The 19639-nt window shown below is 44.0% G+C and overlaps 2 protein-coding genes across 7 annotated transcripts in view; one reads left to right on the top strand and one right to left on the bottom strand.

Annotated features, from left to right (window-relative positions):
- Nucleotides 1-3142, top strand: LOC124002008 (F-box/LRR-repeat protein 14-like). The gene has a single exon (XM_046309222.1). It carries the CDS (start codon nucleotides 578-580, stop codon nucleotides 1787-1789), a length of 1212 nt encoding a protein of 403 aa, XP_046165178.1. The 5' UTR covers nucleotides 1-577; the 3' UTR covers nucleotides 1790-3142.
- LOC124001971 (ELKS/Rab6-interacting/CAST family member 1-like) overlaps nucleotides 3093-19639 on the bottom strand; it is a 35415-nt gene continuing 18868 nt past the window's right edge. Inside the window, exons 8-22 of one of the 6 annotated variants that reach the window (XM_046309165.1) lie at nucleotides 19415-19582; nucleotides 19045-19212; nucleotides 18790-18927; nucleotides 16822-16962; nucleotides 15415-15555; nucleotides 15128-15321; nucleotides 14891-14902; nucleotides 14512-14647; nucleotides 13184-13315; nucleotides 12893-12949; nucleotides 10806-10966; nucleotides 10497-10644; nucleotides 10017-10112; nucleotides 7569-7754; nucleotides 3093-7348 (exon numbers count right to left, since the gene is read on the bottom strand). In XM_046309165.1, coding sequence (XP_046165121.1) covers nucleotides 7211-7348; nucleotides 7569-7754; nucleotides 10017-10112; nucleotides 10497-10644; nucleotides 10806-10966; nucleotides 12893-12949; nucleotides 13184-13315; nucleotides 14512-14647; nucleotides 14891-14902; nucleotides 15128-15321; nucleotides 15415-15555; nucleotides 16822-16962; nucleotides 18790-18927; nucleotides 19045-19212; nucleotides 19415-19582 — 2016 coding nt within the window. In that variant the 3' untranslated portion in view covers nucleotides 3093-7210. Of the gene's footprint in view, nucleotides 7349-7568; nucleotides 7755-8517; nucleotides 8594-10016; nucleotides 10113-10496; nucleotides 10645-10805; nucleotides 10967-12892; nucleotides 12950-13183; nucleotides 13316-14511; nucleotides 14648-14890; nucleotides 14903-15127; nucleotides 15322-15414; nucleotides 15556-16821; nucleotides 16963-18789; nucleotides 18928-19044; nucleotides 19213-19414; nucleotides 19583-19639 lie in introns of those variants that run through there. The other 5 variants (XM_046309195.1, XM_046309179.1, XM_046309170.1 and 2 more) reach the window with 5 other exon arrangements.

The raw sequence follows: 19639 nt of genomic DNA, 5'->3' as shown, positions 1-19639 counted from the left end.
TTTCCTACGTCGTCAGTTTGAAATGGTTGGCCAGACAAAGGCAGCACAGCGTAGCCACGGGAAGAAGCGCCATGAATCCATCAACAGAACTGAAATGCTAATATAAACGGTGCCCTTTTACCCATTACACAGAAGAAAAGAATACTGCGGGTTTAAGAGATACATTTTCAGTTTTTATTTTGAAAATGAACGACCGACTGGATCCACTTGAAGAACGACAACCGTCATCTGACTTGAACATGGGTAGAGTCGCCTGACCGTCTCTGTTTTCCGCCTTATGGTTCGCTAGCTAGCCTAGGCTACTAGCCAGGCAAGCTAACGTCAGCTAGTTGTCTACGTTTTCATGGGAAGCAGTTAGCTAACTATCTCAGTTGATTTGGAATAATATAACACAACCTGAAAACTTCGCGTTGGATTTTCAGATATGTATTATGTAAAGCTGGCTTGGGATTCCTGGACTTTGAACATGTTCTTTTTCTGAGTTACATTAGCTAACTTCGCGAACAGTTAACGTTAGCTAGCCTACTCGAATAATAGGATACCTGGTTAGTTTTGGCTAACCTCTCCCCTTCCAAACATGTTTGAAATGGAGACACAAATATCTGGCCTTTTCCCGGAAATTTTAGCTATGATTTTCAGTTACTTGGACGTAAGGGACAAAGGTAGGGTGGCCCAAGTGTGTGCGGCCTGGAGGGATGCTTCGTACCACAAGTCTGTGTGGAGGGGGGTGGAAGCGAAGCTTCATCTGCGGAGGGCCAATCCGTCCCTGTTCCCCAGCCTCCATACCCGGGGCATCAAGAAGGTCCAGATCCTCAGCCTGCGGCGCAGCCTGAGCTACGTGATCCAGGGGATGCCAAACATTGAAAGCCTTAACCTATGTGGCTGTTTTAACCTCACGGACAATGGCCTCGGACATGCTTTTGTTCAGGACATCCCTTCCTTGCTGATCCTCAACCTCAGCCTCTGCAAACCAATCACAGACTCAAGCCTGGGCAGGATTGCCCAGTATCTGAAAAATCTGGAGGTGCTGGAACTCGGTGGCCTCAGTAACATCACCAACACAGGCCTTTTGCTCATTGCCTGGGGCTTGCACAAACTCAAGAGCCTTAATTTGCGGAGCTGCAGGCATGTGTCAGACGTGGGCATCGGTCACCTGGCTGGGATGACCCGAAGCGCTGCCGAAGGCTGCCTCTCCCTGGAGCAGCTGACCCTGCAAGACTGCCAAAAGCTGACGGACCTGTCCCTCAAACACGTCTCCAAGGGACTGGCCAATCTCAAGGTGCTCAACCTCAGCTTTTGCGGAGGAATATCGGACGCTGGTATGATCCACCTGTCGAATATGACTCACCTGTGGAGCCTCAACCTGCGGTCGTGTGACAACATAAGTGACACAGGCATCATGCACCTGGCAATGGGTTCTCTACAGCTTTCTGGCCTCGACGTATCCTTCTGCGACAAGATAGGTGACCAGAGCCTGGCCTACATTGCCCAGGGGCTGTACCAGCTCAAGTCTCTGTCCCTGTGCTCCTGCCACATCAGTGACGACGGGATCAACCGGATGGTGCGCCAGATGCACGAGCTCAAGACCCTGAACATCGGGCAGTGCGTACGCATCACTGACAAGGGGCTGGAGCTAATCGCCGACCACCTGACGCAGCTCACCGGTATCGACCTGTACGGGTGTACCAAAATCACCAAGCGGGGGCTGGAGAGGATAACGCAGCTCCCGTGCCTTAAAGTGTTAAACCTGGGACTCTGGCAAATGACGGAGAGTGAGAAAGTGAGGTGAAAGCCAAGCTGGGAGGAAGAAGTGGGGGTTTTCACCGTGGAAGGTGTATTATTTTCCATCTTCATAGAATACCAGAGCGGGTCAGTTTGTATGCTTTTACATTACCTTTTAATAACTATAATACTGTGACCTTAATTTTAGTAGAAGGGATCAACCCTTTTTAAACATTCACTGTCATAGCATTATTCCACCCCTTATTTTGGTATAATTGCTTTCTCCCTTATTTCCATGTTAACTATCCTGTCATTGTATCACATTTTATAAGGTTTTTACTAGCTACCTCATTCATTGAAGAAACTGGAGTGCCTGGGACACAACCCCACCGTCTTTCCATGCAAACAAAAATAATATGGGATATCTGCCACATTTTTCAACTTTCCCTTTAACTGTTTACCAGTATTGATAATAGACTCATGCAAAACAACTATGTTCTAACACAGTCCCTCTTAACACTGCACATGAAGGCCTTAATGCCTTGGATTGAAGCTTTGACTAAGAAGTATTTTTCTTATGTTAATAAATATATGTTTTTATAATGAATGGCTGTAAGCCAGAACATTGTACTTCAAATTGAAGTGAATAGTTTGTTTTTGAAGTACACCTTTTTGAATTGGTAGTTTCAATGCCTGAGGAGTTGTACTGTATCTAACATTGTAATCTGCCTTTCCTAATTCCTTCTGGTAAACATGAACAGTGTGGATATGACAGGGGTAAACTATCTGCCTTCTCCCCCCTGGGGACTTTAGAATGGAGAGTGACAAAATAGACTTTATCTTGCCCTTGGTTATCAAGAGCATGTATTTGAAGTCTGTATGCAACATATCAATAGCCTACATATTTTCTCCTGTAACGCCTTCATGGAAAGATCATTGGTGTGTTTTTTAAAAAGGGTCATTTAAAATGGTTTTATATTCATACAACAGTGATATTTATTAATAAAAATGTTGAATTTCTTTTTTGCAAAAAGGTTTATTTTGAGTTCTGTCGCCCATTTGACGTTTATAGGAGGGCCTTACTATGAAAAAGCAGGTACTAAATATGGCAGAAGGTGCAGGGTGTTCAGAACATTAGGGGCCATTCCATTATCTTGCTCTAATACAAGTTCTGCTGGTCCAGAAACAACCATTTGGGGTCGCACACTTCATATGTATAACCTTCCAGTAATTTATGGGGGAAAAAACATTTCAGCATCACTGTGCCATCTATCTGGTGTGTGACGAATCATTTTTTATGTTACACTTAATTATGCTGATAATATGCACAATGGCAGTACTGTAAACAAAAATCCCCACAGAGAGTGAAAGACTGATAGGATATGTTTATTTACATACATACAAAATGCAAATACTCAAACGTGTCTGTTTTGCTTTAATTTTACGTAACATTTTTCATCATTAACACAGACGGAAGGCAGTACATTTCTTTAACTAATGAAAAAGAAAGTTTTAAAAAATAAAACGAGAACCATGACTTTATAGAAGTAGCCCCTTTAACAGCACTGTGTTCCTGAATGAAGAGTTGAAAACAAAGTTATCACAGACTGGTGAGTCCACAGACATTAAGGCAAGGGCAGGGATACACAGGCTAGGGCCCCGTTGCAACTTTTTTGAAAGACACATGTTTTTTCCTCCTTCCTGAAATAAAACTGTTCTCATGACCTGGATAGGTGAAAGCTGACCAGTGAAACCCTTTGCTTTTACCTCTACGATTTTATCAGGTCAGTAATGACTTCTGGAAAGGGAGATGGCCATAGAGAGTACTTTAAAATCACATCCTGGTTTATGGACAAGGGGCAGGATAAGAGAACCTAAACAGTAGCCTAGTCTCCAACTCTGGTCCTGGAGACCAAGCTGATTTGAAACTTTGTTCAACCATGGACAGATTGAAATAGACAGAATGGACAGATTGAAATAGAAATGTACTGTACAGAGCAGTTCTAAATGCCAGAGACTGGCAGCGTGCTCTGTAAATCAGGAGAACCATGGTTGGAGACCGTTCTGTCCTAAACGGTCAGACTACTGTGTGAGACATGTGGAGAACAGGGGAACACAGTCTAAGGGGTGTCATTCCCACAAACATCTCGGATATATGAAATAACTAAACACTGGAATCTCAGGGTAATACGTTTACATCATGTGGAAAAAGTATACATAAAAAATTCAAGAAATATACATAAATGAAAGAAAATAAAAAGTACTCTCCCTCTACACAGTCACAGTTTGAAAACATTTTAAGTTTACATGTAATTTGACATTTATAAAAGTTTTTATTTTTTAGAAATATTTCTCCAGTTTTAGCTGAAGACACTAGAACGGTCTGCCATTTTGTTCAGAGAGCCTTGCTCCTCACGATTCGGTGCAAACATTCAATGCATATATATCCATATGGTCAACATCATACTTTTATATGTATATATATTTATAGAACATGACTTTCTGCAATTTATGGCAGTACGGTCATATCTTTTGTCTTCAGACAAATTGAGACACACACACACAAAATAGACAACTAACTGCACTGCTTTTAGCTTCTCACTTTGTTTTTTTTACAGAATTCACAACATCTTCCACTGGGTTACATTTATGTAGTCACTACTAGGGTTGAATGGTGGGAACCCGGTTACCGGGATTTACCTCTAAAAATCACTCGCTTTTCCCTGGGATAAATAACTGCGAGAAACTGGTAAATTATCATAAATTATTTATATGAACAGCATGGTGTGAAATGGAACTGTTATATTATATGCTATATCTAAATCTGGCTTCTCTACGGCCTCTGCATGAATCACCGCTCAGGGTGGGGACAGACAGCAGCCCATCTCAGTATGGAGCACAGTTCATAATGCATGTAGACCTATCATCTCAACTTTTTGTTCTTGTGACAGGTGGGACTACATTTGCTGCAGCTTGGCCTATCTTACAGTAATATAAAGATCGAATGCATGTCTAATTTACCCATCTCCTTCTGGATTACGGGGTTCTTGTTTTTTCTCTGTCGCTCTCCATCAACTCCATCCAAAATAGATAATCCTGTCCTAGATTGATATATAGCCCTATATATAGAGATGTTCTAGCCTACCTTCTACGGGTAATACGTTCAATGCAGTATTAGCCTTATATTTAGCTAATTAATGATGGGTTATGCATAATAAGCTTCTAACTTATAGCCTCTGTCTCTTATCCAATACGCAAGCACATGTGCTCCGCTGACCTCTATCCTTTAAAAAAAACACTCCTTAGCTCTTGGAGTCCCATGCAGGAAAAGCTAGACCAGAATAGCTTGCTGGACATCATTTTTTTTTTATAGCATTTTTTATACCAATAGACTATTTGAAGAGGGATGCCTTCTCTTTTTAGCTGAATGTTATACACAGAAGCCAATAGAACTCATGGGTAATTTGAAAGATGAGTGAACTCGCGATGGCGGTAGGCTATAGCAGTTATTTATTTAGACCCATAACCATTCAATCTTTGTGAAGCGAAGTGAAAGCCTGTTGCATCTAATTCTAGTCCTATATTATTCAAGGATGACATTAGAATGATGAAGATAAGGACAACGAAATGCATTTAATTTAATTGTTGAAAGCACGGAAAGAATGAGAGAAAGAGGATAACATTCAGGGTATATAAACAGGTAGGTATAGAAATATGTCAGCCTACTAATTATACCAATAGGCCCAATTATATTTCAAAATTAAAATCAAATTTGCTAGCCAATAGTTTGAACTTTGTAGGCCGCATGTGCTGCACCAGAATAGCATGTTCTCTTCTGCTTCATGGTTTCAATGATGTGCCTAATTCCAGTCCATATAATACAATACAGTCCACAGTCAAAAAGATTAGCCTACTGGAGCTAGTTTAATTTATTTACCCAAGAGAGCATAGGCTATAGCTGGCTACATCTAGGGGCTTCTATGTTTTTCTGTCACGCATAATGTGCAGTAGCCTTTATCATACATGTATTGGATAGTGGCATAATCATTTGGGCATTTTTGGGCTTAGGCTCATGTAGGGCTCATAAATGTTTTTAAAATATATGGCTCATCAGGCTCAGGTAGATTCAGGTTAGACTTTTCATGCTGATCAAAGCTCTAATCAAATCCAAACATATATGCTTTATAATTCTTTTGAATGAAACCTCCGGTTTTGGTGGGAAACACCAGGTTACCCAGGAGAAAAGGGATTTCATTTCGGGATGGAACATTTCTAAAACACCGGGAAAATATTCAACCCTAGTCACTATGTATTTAATGAGTCATTTACTAATTGATTTAAAAAAGGTTCAAACCCACTGGGAAGGGACTTTCATATCCTTTTCAGTAGGATTCACTATCATTTCATTACAAGAACCGTACACTCGGAAGCTTTGGAAAAATGCACAAAAGAGGCAACGTCAATCTCAGGGAACATAATTAAATCATAAATTAAACAATGATAATGTTTTACAAAGTCATATCTATAGAAACTTTGGATGATATCCTATGACTGGTAATCTCTTCATGTCTTATGTCAAGCTGTAGCACCAATAGAACTGAGGAATAAAAAGGTCCCTCATGTAGGTCCAGTATTGATCCCATTGCACACTCAAAGGCCACTCTATCGTACCGTCCCCAAATGACACCATATTCCATATAGTGCACTACAGTGGAGGGTGCTGAGGGGAGGACGGCTCATAATAAGGCCTGGAACGGAGTAAATGGAATGGATTCAAACACATGGAAACCATGTTTTTGATACCATTCCCCTACAGCCATTACCACGAGCCTGTCCTCACCCATTAAGGTGCGACCAACCCCCTGTGGTCCACTACTAGAAGTGTACGTGGCTAAAATAAACTAACGTTGCATACCACATATTGAAGAGGGTGCTGTGTGCAAAACCATCTAAAACCAACCACTGCCTGCCTGTCTCCCCCCCCCCCTGGTCAAAATCCTTACTTGATGTAAATCAGACACTGATGTCAATGGGAGATGTGTGTGGAAGTTCAAGTTAGGATTTCTCTCTCGCTCTCTCTCGCTCTCTCTCTCTCTCTCATATTGGGTGGTTGAGGGGAAATGGGAAACATAGGAAATAACACAAAATATATGCTAAAAATGAAACAGGGAGGTGCTACCTTAACTTTGTTTTCTCTTTCAAAACGTTTTTGTGCGATGTGCACTACTGAACACAACCCATGACCAGCATGCATCTACATCCTTCCACCATTAGCCCACTGTGTGACTGTTCTTCATCAGTTAATCATCATCATCATCTCCTCAGGCTGGTGAATCTCCCCAGGAATGAGAATTGAGCATGTGGGGGTGTAGTATGATCGCTCAGTCCTCCCTCCGCCAAGATCACGTGTGGATAGATGGGAGGAAGGTTGTCTGAAGCTCATGCAGGGTCCTGGGGTCATCAGGGGGTGGTCTATAAAGGTGAGAGTTCAGCAGGACTCCTCCAGCGCGTTGACCACCTGCTCCAGGATGTCAGGGCAGTAGTCAGCGATCTGCTGCAGCACTGAGTTGGCATACTCCTGCAGCTCCCCGCTCTCCTTCTCACACAACTCCAACTCCAGTTCCAACTAAGGAGGAAGGGAGGGGGGAGAAAAAGGGACAGAGGGAGAGATAATGAGTTAGCATACTTCTCCTCCCCCACCATCTCCCTTGAGGCTTTAAAAACTTCACTCATTCCTGTTAAGACTAAGATATGACAGAGCACAGAAAGAAAGATAGAGGGTGAGAAAGAGACGGGGAACAAGAGAGAGAGAGAGAAAACACCAGAGGGAGGGACTCCTCTGTTACCTGCTCCAAAGTCATCTTGTGTAGCTCCTCCTCCCAGGCTGGTGGGTTGGCGTGGTGATAGTGGGGGGGTGGGGTCAGGACGCTGAGGATGCTGGGGTCTCGGTCATGGCAGAGGTCAGTCAGGTGGGCAATGTAGAGCTTAAGCTTATTGCGATTCTCACTCAGGGACAGGAGAGGGGGGATCATCTGGAGGGGAGAGATGCAAGGGGGGAGAGGAAAGGGAGAAAGAAATGGAAGAGCCAATTGGATAAGAGAGAGATAAGAAAAATGACATTCGGTCCCTGTGTGTTACAAGAGACTAAACCATGCTAAACCAAAATCATGGAGCATGCAGTGGGAGGAGGAAAAAGGCTGCATCTCACATGCATTAGATCACAAGGAGAAAAGACTGGAGTCTGGTATGTGGGACAGACGTGTGTGTGTGTGTGTGTGTGTGTGTGTGTGTGTGTGTGTGTGTGTGTGTGTGTGTGTGTGTGTGTGTGTGTGTGTGTGTGTGTGTGTGTGTGTGTGTGTGTGTGTGTGTGTGTGTGTGTGTGTGTGTGTGTGTGTGTGTGTGTGTGTGTGTGTGTGTCTGCCTATTTGATTGACTCAGTTGTTCACAAACAGTGTCCAAGCTACAGTACATGACAAACACTGAAACACCATCCAAGGTAACACAGTAACAACAGAAATATCATTCCCGCAAAAAATACAAATATGAGAACAGATGACATGTACCAAACACTGCACGGACCAACTCACTGCACGGACCAACTCACTGCACGGACCAACTCACTGCACGGGCCAACTCACTGCACCAACATAAAATGGTGAGAGGAGAAACGGATGACAAAACAAAATGGAGGAGAAAAACGGGACACACTGACGATGGAGTGAGAGACGGTCATACATGCCAGGAAGGTGGTGAAAAAAATTGACAGATGACTCGGACATTCATTTGTGCTCTCACCCTTCTGAACAAAATGGCTGAGAGAGAGGGGAGGGGGGCGCGGGGTTGGCTATGCCCAAATACCCTCCTCATCATCCTATTGGACAGATGGTTTAGCCAATTGCAGCATTAGAAAAAAACACTTGGTTAGTGTGTGTATGTGTGTGTGAGAGAGAGAGTGTGACAGAGAAACATAGGAGTGCGAGACAGAAAACTGACCAAAAATCAATGTCTGTGGACGTTGAAATCAAGGCCGGTCTGGACCATGCCAACAACAGATGTCCACAAGGCATCTGCGTCAGTCCGTGCTTACTGAGGTGTAGCCTACCATGTCTGCATGTTATGAATGCCCATTCATGTGGTAGGACCACCATTTGGTAAAACAGGCTGTTGTATTGGCTTTATTAGTCCTGATTCCTGTGAATAATCAATTTGGCTATTTAAATTATGTATATCAGCTACTCAACTTTATCAGGAGTTATCGTGAGCCTGTTTGCAATGTGTTTACACGGCGGGGAAAGCAGGATGATTTTCTTTTTCACTATGATCAGCTTGTACAGATACAAACTTTAAACCATTGATCATGACAAAGGGGTGAAACTCCTGGACAATAGCTGTGATTGTCCATTCCATTTTGTCCATTTTACTTTGTTTGACCTGTCCTGTTTTTAGGATATGTTGTTTGTTAAAAGACAGCACATATTTTATTTGATTTAGCACCATTTAGGTTAGTTAGGCAATTTGATCGGAGAAACCTGCATGATGTAAAAAGTGTCCATCTCATTACATTGTCATATATTTTATCTCCAGCCTGCAAGCTACAGAAAAGGCCACATACTCTTTATACCATATCCTATATCAGAGTTTCCCCAACTCGGTCCTGGGGCAGAAAACAAAAAGTTCACCCAGTTTGGGAAACCTTACTCTATATCTGCTACCTGATTTATGTTAGATTGTTTTTTTGACGGAACGTTGGTGGAGCGCCGCAGCGATGAGTCTCTCCAACAGCACCCTGGAGAGGCACGCTGGAGAAGCAAAATATTTTGGGCCCCTACCTTTGACAAAGTGGCCACTGTTTATCACAGAGCAGCATCAGCGATCTCCTAAAAAGCCCATATGCCACTGGTTGAGAGAAATTGTCATTGTATTTGAGCAGAATAATGTGAGGTTTTATTTGTTGTTGGAGGTGTGTCTAGGTCAGTTTAGTTCAGAAGATGCCGCCCTCATCAATCTGCCGCAATAGGTGGCTGCCAAATCCAATTTCAATCAAATGTATTTATAAAGCCCTTCTGTCATCAGCTGATGTCACAAAGTGCTGTACAGAAACCCAGCCGAAAACCCCAAACAACAAGCAATGCAGGTGTAATCCAGCCTAATGAGCTGGCCGGCCGTGATAACTTTATATACTGGAGAAAGATGGTATATTCTGGTTAAGCTACACGCGTGTTCTCACAATAATAGCATCTAGATAGCCTTCAACTGCAAAAAATATGATTCTGTTTGGTTGACTGTGTACCCACCTGATCTGGAGAAGGTTTGTGATTGGTCTGGTCGGGAGCGGTCTTCAAGTGGTCATCCTCATAGTTGTCTGCCATTAGCTTCATACGGTTCTGAGTCTGAGTGAGAGAGAGAGCTCTTATCCAAAGTGACTTACAGGTGCAATTAGGGTTAAATGCTTTGCTCAAGGGCACAGACAGATTTCGCACCTAGTCTTCTTGAGGATTTGAACCAGCAAAATTTTGGTGACTGGCCCAACGCTCTTAACCGCCACGCTACCTGCCACCCTAATCATGGTGCATTGAGCAGACAGCTCAGAGAAGTTTATGGATGCCTACTTTTTGATTGTGGCACTTGCTGCAAAGTTAAAAGCTATACCTATAAACTGTCTGAGGTCTGTTTAGTCTCCCCCCATTTCAGGTGAAGGAGATGAGTAGAGGAAGTGACTTTACAGAGGCCTATGTTGCTGGACCTAGGTAACATGACGAGGGATTGTTCCCTACCTGCTGTTTGAGCTGTTGTACCAGACGGTCCTTCTCTCTCTTTAGCAGAGCCACCTCGTCCTGCGTCTTCTTCTTCTTGGACGAGGACAGCTCCAGCAGGGCAATGTTGGCGTCCTTCTCACTGATGGCTGCCAGCAGCGCCTCCTGTCTGCACCAAGGAGGTATTACAGGGTGGCATTTTAGAATGAGTCATTTACAGGATATTCTATTACCTGACTACCAAGTCAGCAGACATGTTGCAAAATGTGAAAGTGGAGGGAATGGGTGTATATACAGTGTATGATGCGTGTGTCTTCGTGCGTGTCTTACTTCATTTCCAGCACCTCCTCCAGGTGTTTCCTGCGTTCGGCCCTCAAAGTGGTGAGGTGAGTCTCCTTCTCACACAGGGACTGTTGGGTAGATGATAGCTTGGCCCTCATAGACTCCAGCTCCTGTTTGACCTTCTCCATGGCCCCCAGCAGCTCCTCAATCTGTACACACGCACACATAATAAAAATAAGACAATACAAAGACAAGCAGAGCGAGTGAAAATGTATTAGATTATGTTTATCATTCAAAGACATAACCTTCCTCAAGTACAGACCCATTTTGATGAGCTGTCAATCAAAGGCACACAACATGTACATTTACATTTAAGTCATTTAGCAGACGCTCTTATCCAGAGCGACTTACACAAGAAAGAACCCCTAGCCCCTACACCCGTGGCACTAGCCCTTACACCAGGGTTACCCATCTGGCAGACTGCAGGCCAAATATTTGCCACCGATAAGTTTTCTAATGTTCATTGTTGGACATAAAAGACTGGAAAAAAGTCAGGAAATCAGCTCCAAGTTATATCATTTTGTAAATCTGTTCCCAAGTATTCCCATGCAAAATAGAGAGACACACATGATCATATACAAATATAAGCAAGGTTTGGGCTTCTTGTGGTGAATTTGCAGTCTAGAAATGATTTATAATTAGATTCCGGCCCCCTGAACATCCGTGAAAGAAACAAAATGGTCCCGCGGCTGCTCTAGTTGATGATTCCTGACTTACACCCTATCCCCTTGGCACTAGCTCGTACACCCTATCCCCTTGGCACTAGCTCGTACACCCTATCCCCTTGGCACTAGCTCGTACACCCTATCCCCTTGGCACTAGCTCGTACACCCTATCCCCTTGGCACTAGCTCGTACACCCTATCCCCTTGGCACTAGCTCGTACACCCTATCCCCTTGGCACTAGCTCGTACACCCTATCCCCTTGGCACTAGCTCGTACACCCTATCCCCTTGGCACTAGCTCGCTAGCTCTTACACCCTATAGCTCGTACACCCTATCCCCTTGGCACTAGCTCTTACACCCTATCCCCTTGGCACTAGCTCGTACACCCTATCCCCTTGGCACTAGCTCGTACACCCTATCCCCTTGGCACTAGCTCTTACACCCTATCCCCTTGGCACTAGCCTACACCCTCCCCTTGGCACTAGCTCGTACACCCTATCCCCTTGGCACTAGCTCGTACACCCTATCCCCTTGGCACTAGCTCGTACACCCTATCCCCTTGGCACTAGCTCGTACACCCTATCCCCTTGGCACTAGCTCGCTACCCTATACACCCTATCCCCTTGGCACTAGCTCTTACACCCTATCCCCTTGGCACTAGCTCGTACACCCTATCCCCTTGGCACTAGCTCGTACACCCTATCCCCTTGGCACTAGCTCGTACACCCTATCCCCTTGGCACTAGCTCGTACACCCTATCCCCTTGGCACTAGCTCGTGCACCCTATCCCCTTGGCACTAGCTCGTACACCCTATCCCCTTGGCACTAGCTCGTACACCCTATCCCCTTGGCACTAGCTCGTACACCCTATCCCCTTGGCACTAGCTCGTACACCCTATCCCCTTGGCACTAGCTCGTACACCCTATCCCCTTGGCACTAGCTCTTACACCCTATAGCACCTAGGTACTAGTGTAAATCTGAACGGATTGATGGGTAATAGACCAGCAATATGGTGAACAGGGCTAGGGGTTGTTTCTGGATCCAAACCCACTGAGGTGTTGAACGTACAACAAGGGGCTCCAATGACAGATCTAAACAGCAATAAAAGGTATGACTTCACTGTAGTACTTTCATTTAACTGACATTTACTTAGAAGTCACATGGTTAATAGTACAACCCAACATCGCTAAATAATAACTATTGACTTTCTCTGAGGTGCAATGTTTGCATCAATGGTTACCAACAAGTTACAGATTGGCGTCACGAGAAAAAGTATCAGATGGTTCTGGTTTAGTTTACACCATGTCATTTCAAAGTGAATAGTAGGTAAATGGTACATGATAACATGGTCTAAAGAGCTACTGATCCAAAAGGGTGAAATACAACAGAGGAGGTTCATTACGTCATACCTTAGACCACTTAAAGTGGACGTGGTTGGACTCATGCATTGGTTTGTGTGAGTGCTTCTGAGAGGCAGTAAGTAACAGAGAAGACAGGAGAAAATGAGAGACAAGAAAACTGAGAAAAGGTGGGACAGCAGGTAGGAAGGGAGGGACAGAGTGAAATGTGGCCAGCAGATAGGATGAGAGGAGAAAGGATATCGAAGCTGTATTTGTGTTACACATGTGTGCGTGTGTACCCTTGTGTTGCGCGTTTCACTTCATCTCCAACACCTCCTCCAGGTGTTTGTGCATGTGTACCTGTTTCTCCTGGTGGTTCCTGGCAGCTTCCTCCTGTGCCAGCACCATCTCTCTCTCTGATGTAATCTGAACACTCTCCCTCAGAGCCTCCTCTAACTCCTCGATACGCTCAGTCTTCAACCGCAGAGAGTCCTAGATGGGAGGGGAGAGAAGACTGAGGTAGATAAAGACATTTTACATAAAGGATATTTACAGTAACAGTCAAAAGCTTGGACACACATACTCATTTAAGGGTTTTTTATTTGTACTATTTTCAACATTGTAGAATAATAGTGAGGGCATCAAAACTATGAAATAACACATATGGAATCATGTAGTAACCAAAAAAGTGTTAAACAAATCAAAATATATTTGAGATTTGAGATTCTTCAAAGTAGCCACCCTTTGCCTTGATGGCAGCTTTGCACACTCTTGGCAATCTCTTAACCAGCATCACCTGGAATGCTTTTCCAACAGTCTTGATGGAGTTCCCACATATGCTGAGCACTTGTTGGCTGCTTTTCCTTCACTCTGCAGTCCAACTCATCCCAAACCATCTCAATAGGGTAGAGGTCAGGTGATTGTCAAGGCCAGGTCATCTGATGCAGCACTCCATCACTCTCCTTCTTGGTCAAATAACCCTTACACCGCCTGGAGGTCATGCAGCAGAGGTAACTCTGGGTCTTCCTTTCCTGTGGCAGTCCTCATGCGATCCAGTTTCATCATATCACTTGATGTTTTTGCAACTGCACTTGAAGAAACTTTTACAATTCTTGAAATTTTCCAGATTGACTGACCTTCATGTCTTAAAGTAATGATGGACTGTCGTTTCTTTTTGCTTATTTGAGTTGTTCTTGCCATAATATGGACTTGGTCTTTTACCAAAAAGGGCTATCTTCTGTATACCACCCATACCTTGTCACAACACAACTGATTGGCTCAAATACATTAAGAAGAAAATAAATTCCACAAATTAACTTTTAACAAGGCACACCTGTTAATTGAAATTCTTTTCAGGTGACTACCTCATGAAGCTGGTTGAGAGAATGCCAAGAGTGTGCAAAGTTGTCATCAAGGCAAAGGGTGGCTACATTGAAGAATCTCAAATCTAAAATATATTTTAATTTGTTAAGCACTTATTTGGTTACTACGTCATTCCATATGTGTTACTTCATAGTCTTGATGTCTTTACTACTATTCTACAACTTAGAAAATTGTAACAAATAAATAAAAACCCTTGAATTAGTAGGTGTCCAAACTTAGTAGGTGTCCAAACTATCAGTGTTATTAGTCACACATCCATAGACTCCCCCCCCACACACACACACACACGCACACACACACCTTACCTTGACCTGTTGAGAGCTCTCTGAGATGTTGTCCTCTCTCTTTTTAGCTTCGTCCACCAGTCGGGCGTTCCTACTTTTCTCCACCTGCTCCTTATGTTTCAGGGATGCTACCTTCTTACTCTGGTCCTTGGTCTGCCTGCAAGGCACCATGGGACACAAGAGGACTGGTTTACAGACATTCCCATAAGGTTACACTCATAACAATAAAGCATCACAGAGGGAGAGGGTGTTCGAGAGGGTGAAGTGGGATAAAGTGAAGAGAGTGGTGAAAGTGAGAGGGCAGGGAGAGCAAAAGCAATTGAGATTAAAAGAGAGTGGGGGTGGTGGGGGAAAGGTAGGAAGTCCAGCCAGTAGACAGAGCAGAGAACATGTTACTAACCTGGAGGACTGACTGGAGAGGAGACAAGAGAGTTCCAGCATAAAGACAAGGCAAGAGAAACAGATTCAGAGAGCAAGAAGACAAGATGACAGGAAGGAGAAGAGGAGGACCGTGTGATATTTCAGAGGAAAACACCTACATTAGACCAGGTACACATGTATATAGAAAAAGTGCTGTTTACAGAGACTGAGTTAGTCACAAACAAGTAGAGTCAGGGTCAGAGAAAGATACACATACTTCTCCAGCTCGTTGATCTTGCGGTCCTTGTCGTTCTTCTCATTCTCCATCTCTCTCAGGATCTCCAGCAGCCGGTCCACCTCCGCCTGAGCCTTGCCAGAATCTTCTCTGTGTCGGGTCACTTCCTGCTCCAGGGAGGTGATGCGTTCCGACAGCTCCGTGTTCGCCTTGGCCTCCAAAGTCGCATTCTGGGCCTGAAAACACACACAGTCAGGCACATTTTTTTTCTATGATCAGACAAGTAAGTAAACATAGCCTTAGATCATTGTCTAGAAGCAACATCTCACCCTCTTAAGATGGTTCTCCAGTTTGAGACACTCCTCCTTCTTATGGTCCAGAGAGATCTCCATACTCTTCAGCTTGGAGTCCTTCTTCAGCCCCGAGGAGGCCAGGGATGATGCATGCTCCTTTAGGTCCAACAGATTGGTCTGGAGAGGGAGAGGGGGTTCCTAAATTAAAGAGTTTCATTCCAAAATGCTATAAATCCATTTCAGAAATGTTGGTAAATGAGCTTTTATTGTTTAAAGAAATTATGAAATGGATGTGTTTTTTCACTAATCATGGCATGGGGTTGGTTGTTCAATGACAGGTTTGAAACAAATACATGTCTATCACTTGATGATTTCATTTCAGAGACAAATAATCATGTTTTTTTTGTTGCTAAATGCTACATACACTGAGTGTACAAAACATTAAGAACACCTTCCTAATATTGAGTTGCACCCCCGCCTTTTGCCCTCAATTTGTCGGGGCATGGACTCTACAAGGTGTCAAAAGCTTTCCACAGGGATGTTGACTCCAATGCTTTCCACAGTTGTGTCAAGTTGGCTGGGTGTGTTGGACCCTTCTTGATACACACGGGAAACTGTTGAGCGTGAAAACCCCCACAGCGTTGCAGTTCCTGACACACTACAACAGGTGCACCTGGCACCTACTACCATACCCGTTCAAAAGGCACTTCAATCTTTTGTCTTGCCCATTCACCCTCTGATTGATACACACAACCTATGTCTCAATTGTCTCAAGGCTTAAAAATCCTTCTTTAACCTGTGTCCTCCCCTTCATCTACACTGATTGAAGTGGATTTAACAAGTGACATCAATAAGGGATCATAGCTTTCACCTTGATTCACCTGGTCAGTCTGTCATGGAAATGTTTTGTACACTCAGTGTAAATGACTCACTCTCAGGGAATACTGCTTGGTTTTACATAGTAAAATGTAACAAATAACTACATTACATTTTTTTTTATACATTTGTGATATCAATATTTACATTTAAAAAATAATAATTCTATACAGTAATATGACCTCTATGTAAAACACTTACATTTGACATGAGTCATTTAGGAGATGCCCTTATCCAGAGAGACTTACAGTTAGTGCATGCATCTTAAGATAGCTAGGTGAGACAACCACGTATCACAGTCAAATATACAGGATATGAACATTCCGTTCCAGCTAAACAATGGATATATTGTGTTTTTCCCAACAACAACACAAATTATTATTAATCTTTTAATTTAAAAAAATAATAAATCGGTAATATTTTACACACACGAAGGTACTCATAAGCAATCATTTTTTATGAAAACCAAAATGTGAAACATTTGTTGATATAGCGTTTTGAAAAAATAATAATATATATATATTTTTAACTGTGTCAACAGTGTCACTACATTTTGGGTGTGTGTACCTCTCTGTCAGACAGATCTCCCTGCAGCAGACTGACTTTCTCCTTCAGATCCTTCAGTTCTTTCTTGTTGCTGTCGATCTCCTCAGTCTTCTCCCTGTCGTCTCTGTCTCTCTGCTCCTTCAGACGCTCGATGATGCGCTCCTACAGAGGCGTCATTTCAGAGTCCATATGAGAGTACAAACACCCCGGACAGAAACAGCACTGCTCATGAGTCTCTGCCGGAGTTGGACAGTGTGTGTGTGTGTGTGTGTGTGTGTGTGTGTGTGTGTGTGTGTGTGTGTGTGTGTGTGTGTGTGTGTGTGTGTGTGTGTGTGTGTGTGTGTGTGTGTGTGTGTGTGTGTGTGTGTGTGTGTGTGTGTGTGTGTGTGTGTGTGTGTGTGTGTGTGTGTGTGTGTGTGTGTGTGTGTGTGTTCGAGCACTGCATCGGGTACCGAAGGTTCCCCACGGGTGACCCACAACAACAACAAAAAATCTGCTGGCGGGTGGAATGAAAGCACTCCTTGAACCCGTGGGTTGGCTCGCAGTTCAGAACAATTATATTGCGGGTCGGAAATGTTTTAAATCATGCTTATACAATTTGTACAAACCCAGCAGCTTGTTTTATTGGTGTAAATCCCATTGTGTGAGCGGTGTCAGACCCAGCCACAGTGAGAGTGTGGAGCTGTTTTATTGGTGTAAATCCCATTGTGTGAGCGGTGTCAGACCCAGCCACAGTGAGAGTGTGGAGCTGTTTTATTGGTGTAAATCCCATTGTGTGAGCGGTGTCAGACCCAGCCACAGTGAGAGTGTGGAGCTGTTTTATTGGTGTAAATCCCATTGTGTGAGCGGTGTCAGACCCAGCCACAGTGAGAGTGTGGAGCTGTTTTATTGGTGTAAATCCCATTGTGTGAGCGGTGTCAGACCCAGCCACAGTGAGAGTGTGGAGCTGTTTTATTGGTGTAAATCCCATTGTGTGAGCGGTGTCAGACCCAGCCACAGTGAGAGTGTGGAGCTGTTTTATTGGTGTAAATCCCATTGTGTGAGCGGTGTCAGACCCAGCCACAGTGAGAGTGTGGAGCTGTTTTATTGGTGTAAATCCCATTGTGTGAGCGGTGTCAGACCCAGCCACAGTGAGAGTGTGGAGCTGTTTTATTGGTGTAAATCCCATTGTGTGAGCGGTGTCAGACCCAGCCACAGTGAGAGTGTGGAGCTGTTTTATTGGTGTAAATCCCATTGTGTGAGCGGTGTCAGACCCAGCCACAGTGAGAGTGTGGAGCTGTTTTATTGGTGTAAATCCCATTGTGTGAGCGGTGTCAGACCCAGCCACAGTGAGAGTGTGGAGCTGTTTTATTGGTGTAAATCCCATTGTGTGAGCGGTGTCAGACCCAGCCACAGTGAGAGTGTGGAGTAGGGAACTGTCCGTTATTGGGGCTGAAAAATTTGAATTTGTCCACGTGCAGAGGCATTCGCAATTCAGACTTTCATTCACCATGCACTGGCCATACAATTTGCATTTGACCGGTGACGCTGGAAAAGGTTTACGTATTTTTGTGGGCAATATTAAATTCGGGCAATTATTTATTGAAGTTTCAATTAAACTATTTGAAAATCAAAACAATATTGAATGCAAAGGTCATGTTTTGTTATGTAGGCTAAGCCTATAGCTTTCTTCAGGTAAGAAGGCTCTCATTCAAAGCTATTTGAGTTATCAATGTGCCGCATGGTTTCTTTTATCCAACTGTTGAATAGACATGGAGACAAATTCATTCTAGCAGGGGAAAGGAATTAGCCTACTGCCTGGAGTCATGAAAACAATACAATAAATTGATGCAATTTGCTGGCCAATGGACCGGCTCTCGGGAACAATTCTAAGCACGTGACTCGGTTTTGGGAGAACAACCTGTCCTGATGTCAGGTAGCTATCGGAATTGATGTGGTAGGCGCGGCTCCATAAAACTGACCAATGTAGGATGTAGTGTGTGTGTGTACCTTCTCAGCGAGGGACTCCTCCAGTGTGTTAAGAGCTGTGTCTGTGTTAGAGGTGTCTGTCTGTAGAGACTTCACTCTCTCCTTCAGGCTGCTCATCTGCTTCTCCTTGTCTCTCAGCTGTTCCTGCAGGTTCTCAATCTGGACACGCACACACAAAATTAGGTGAGCTATACGAAAAACATACACAAAACGCTTACTAAACAGGACGTAGTATGACTTTTGCATTATACAGCATGATATATAGTCAAGCTCCACCTTCTTCTGCAGGACGTTGACCTTGCGCTCCTTGACCTCCAGCATGTCCTTGAGGTCGTGGATCTCTCCGTTGAGCGTGCCCTTCTCCTCAGACATCTCCTGGATCTGTTTACTCTTCTTGTTCAGCGTGGTCTCCTTCTCCTCCAGACGCAGACGCAAAGCATCCACCTGGCCAGCAGAGGGGAACCGCTCAGCATACTGGCTCTGTGTGTGTGTGCGTGTGTGTGTGTGTGTACCTAATAATAATAATATATGCCATTTAGCAGACGCTTTTATCCAAAGCGACTTACAGTCATGTGTGCATACATTCTACGTATGGGTGGTCCCGGGGATCGAACCCACTACCCTGGCGTTTACAAGCGCCATGTACCTCTGTCTGTAGGATGGCAGCTCGTTGTTCTTTAGCAGTCAGCGACTCCTTGAGGACCTCGATGTGCTGTTTGCTATCAGAGAACTGGTTGGTCAGAGTCTCCAGCTTGGTCTGTAAACCTAGCAGCTCTGTGTCCTTCCTGGACATGTCCTGCTTTACTTGGTCCATCTGAGAGAGAGAGAGAGAGAGAGAGAGAGAGAGAGAGAGAGAGGTGGAGGGAAAACA

Source organism: Oncorhynchus gorbuscha, linkage group LG02, assembly GCF_021184085.1.
Source record: "Oncorhynchus gorbuscha isolate QuinsamMale2020 ecotype Even-year linkage group LG02, OgorEven_v1.0, whole genome shotgun sequence".
NCBI lineage: Eukaryota > Metazoa > Chordata > Actinopteri > Salmoniformes > Salmonidae > Oncorhynchus > Oncorhynchus gorbuscha.
This window is presented reverse-complemented; position numbering and strand designations above follow the sequence as displayed.

What these genes read in the sequence shown, in the direction of transcription:
- LOC124002008 (XM_046309222.1), top strand. Translation starts at nt 578, where the DNA reads ATGTTTGAAATGGAGACACAAATATCTGGCCTTTTCCCGGAAATTTTA.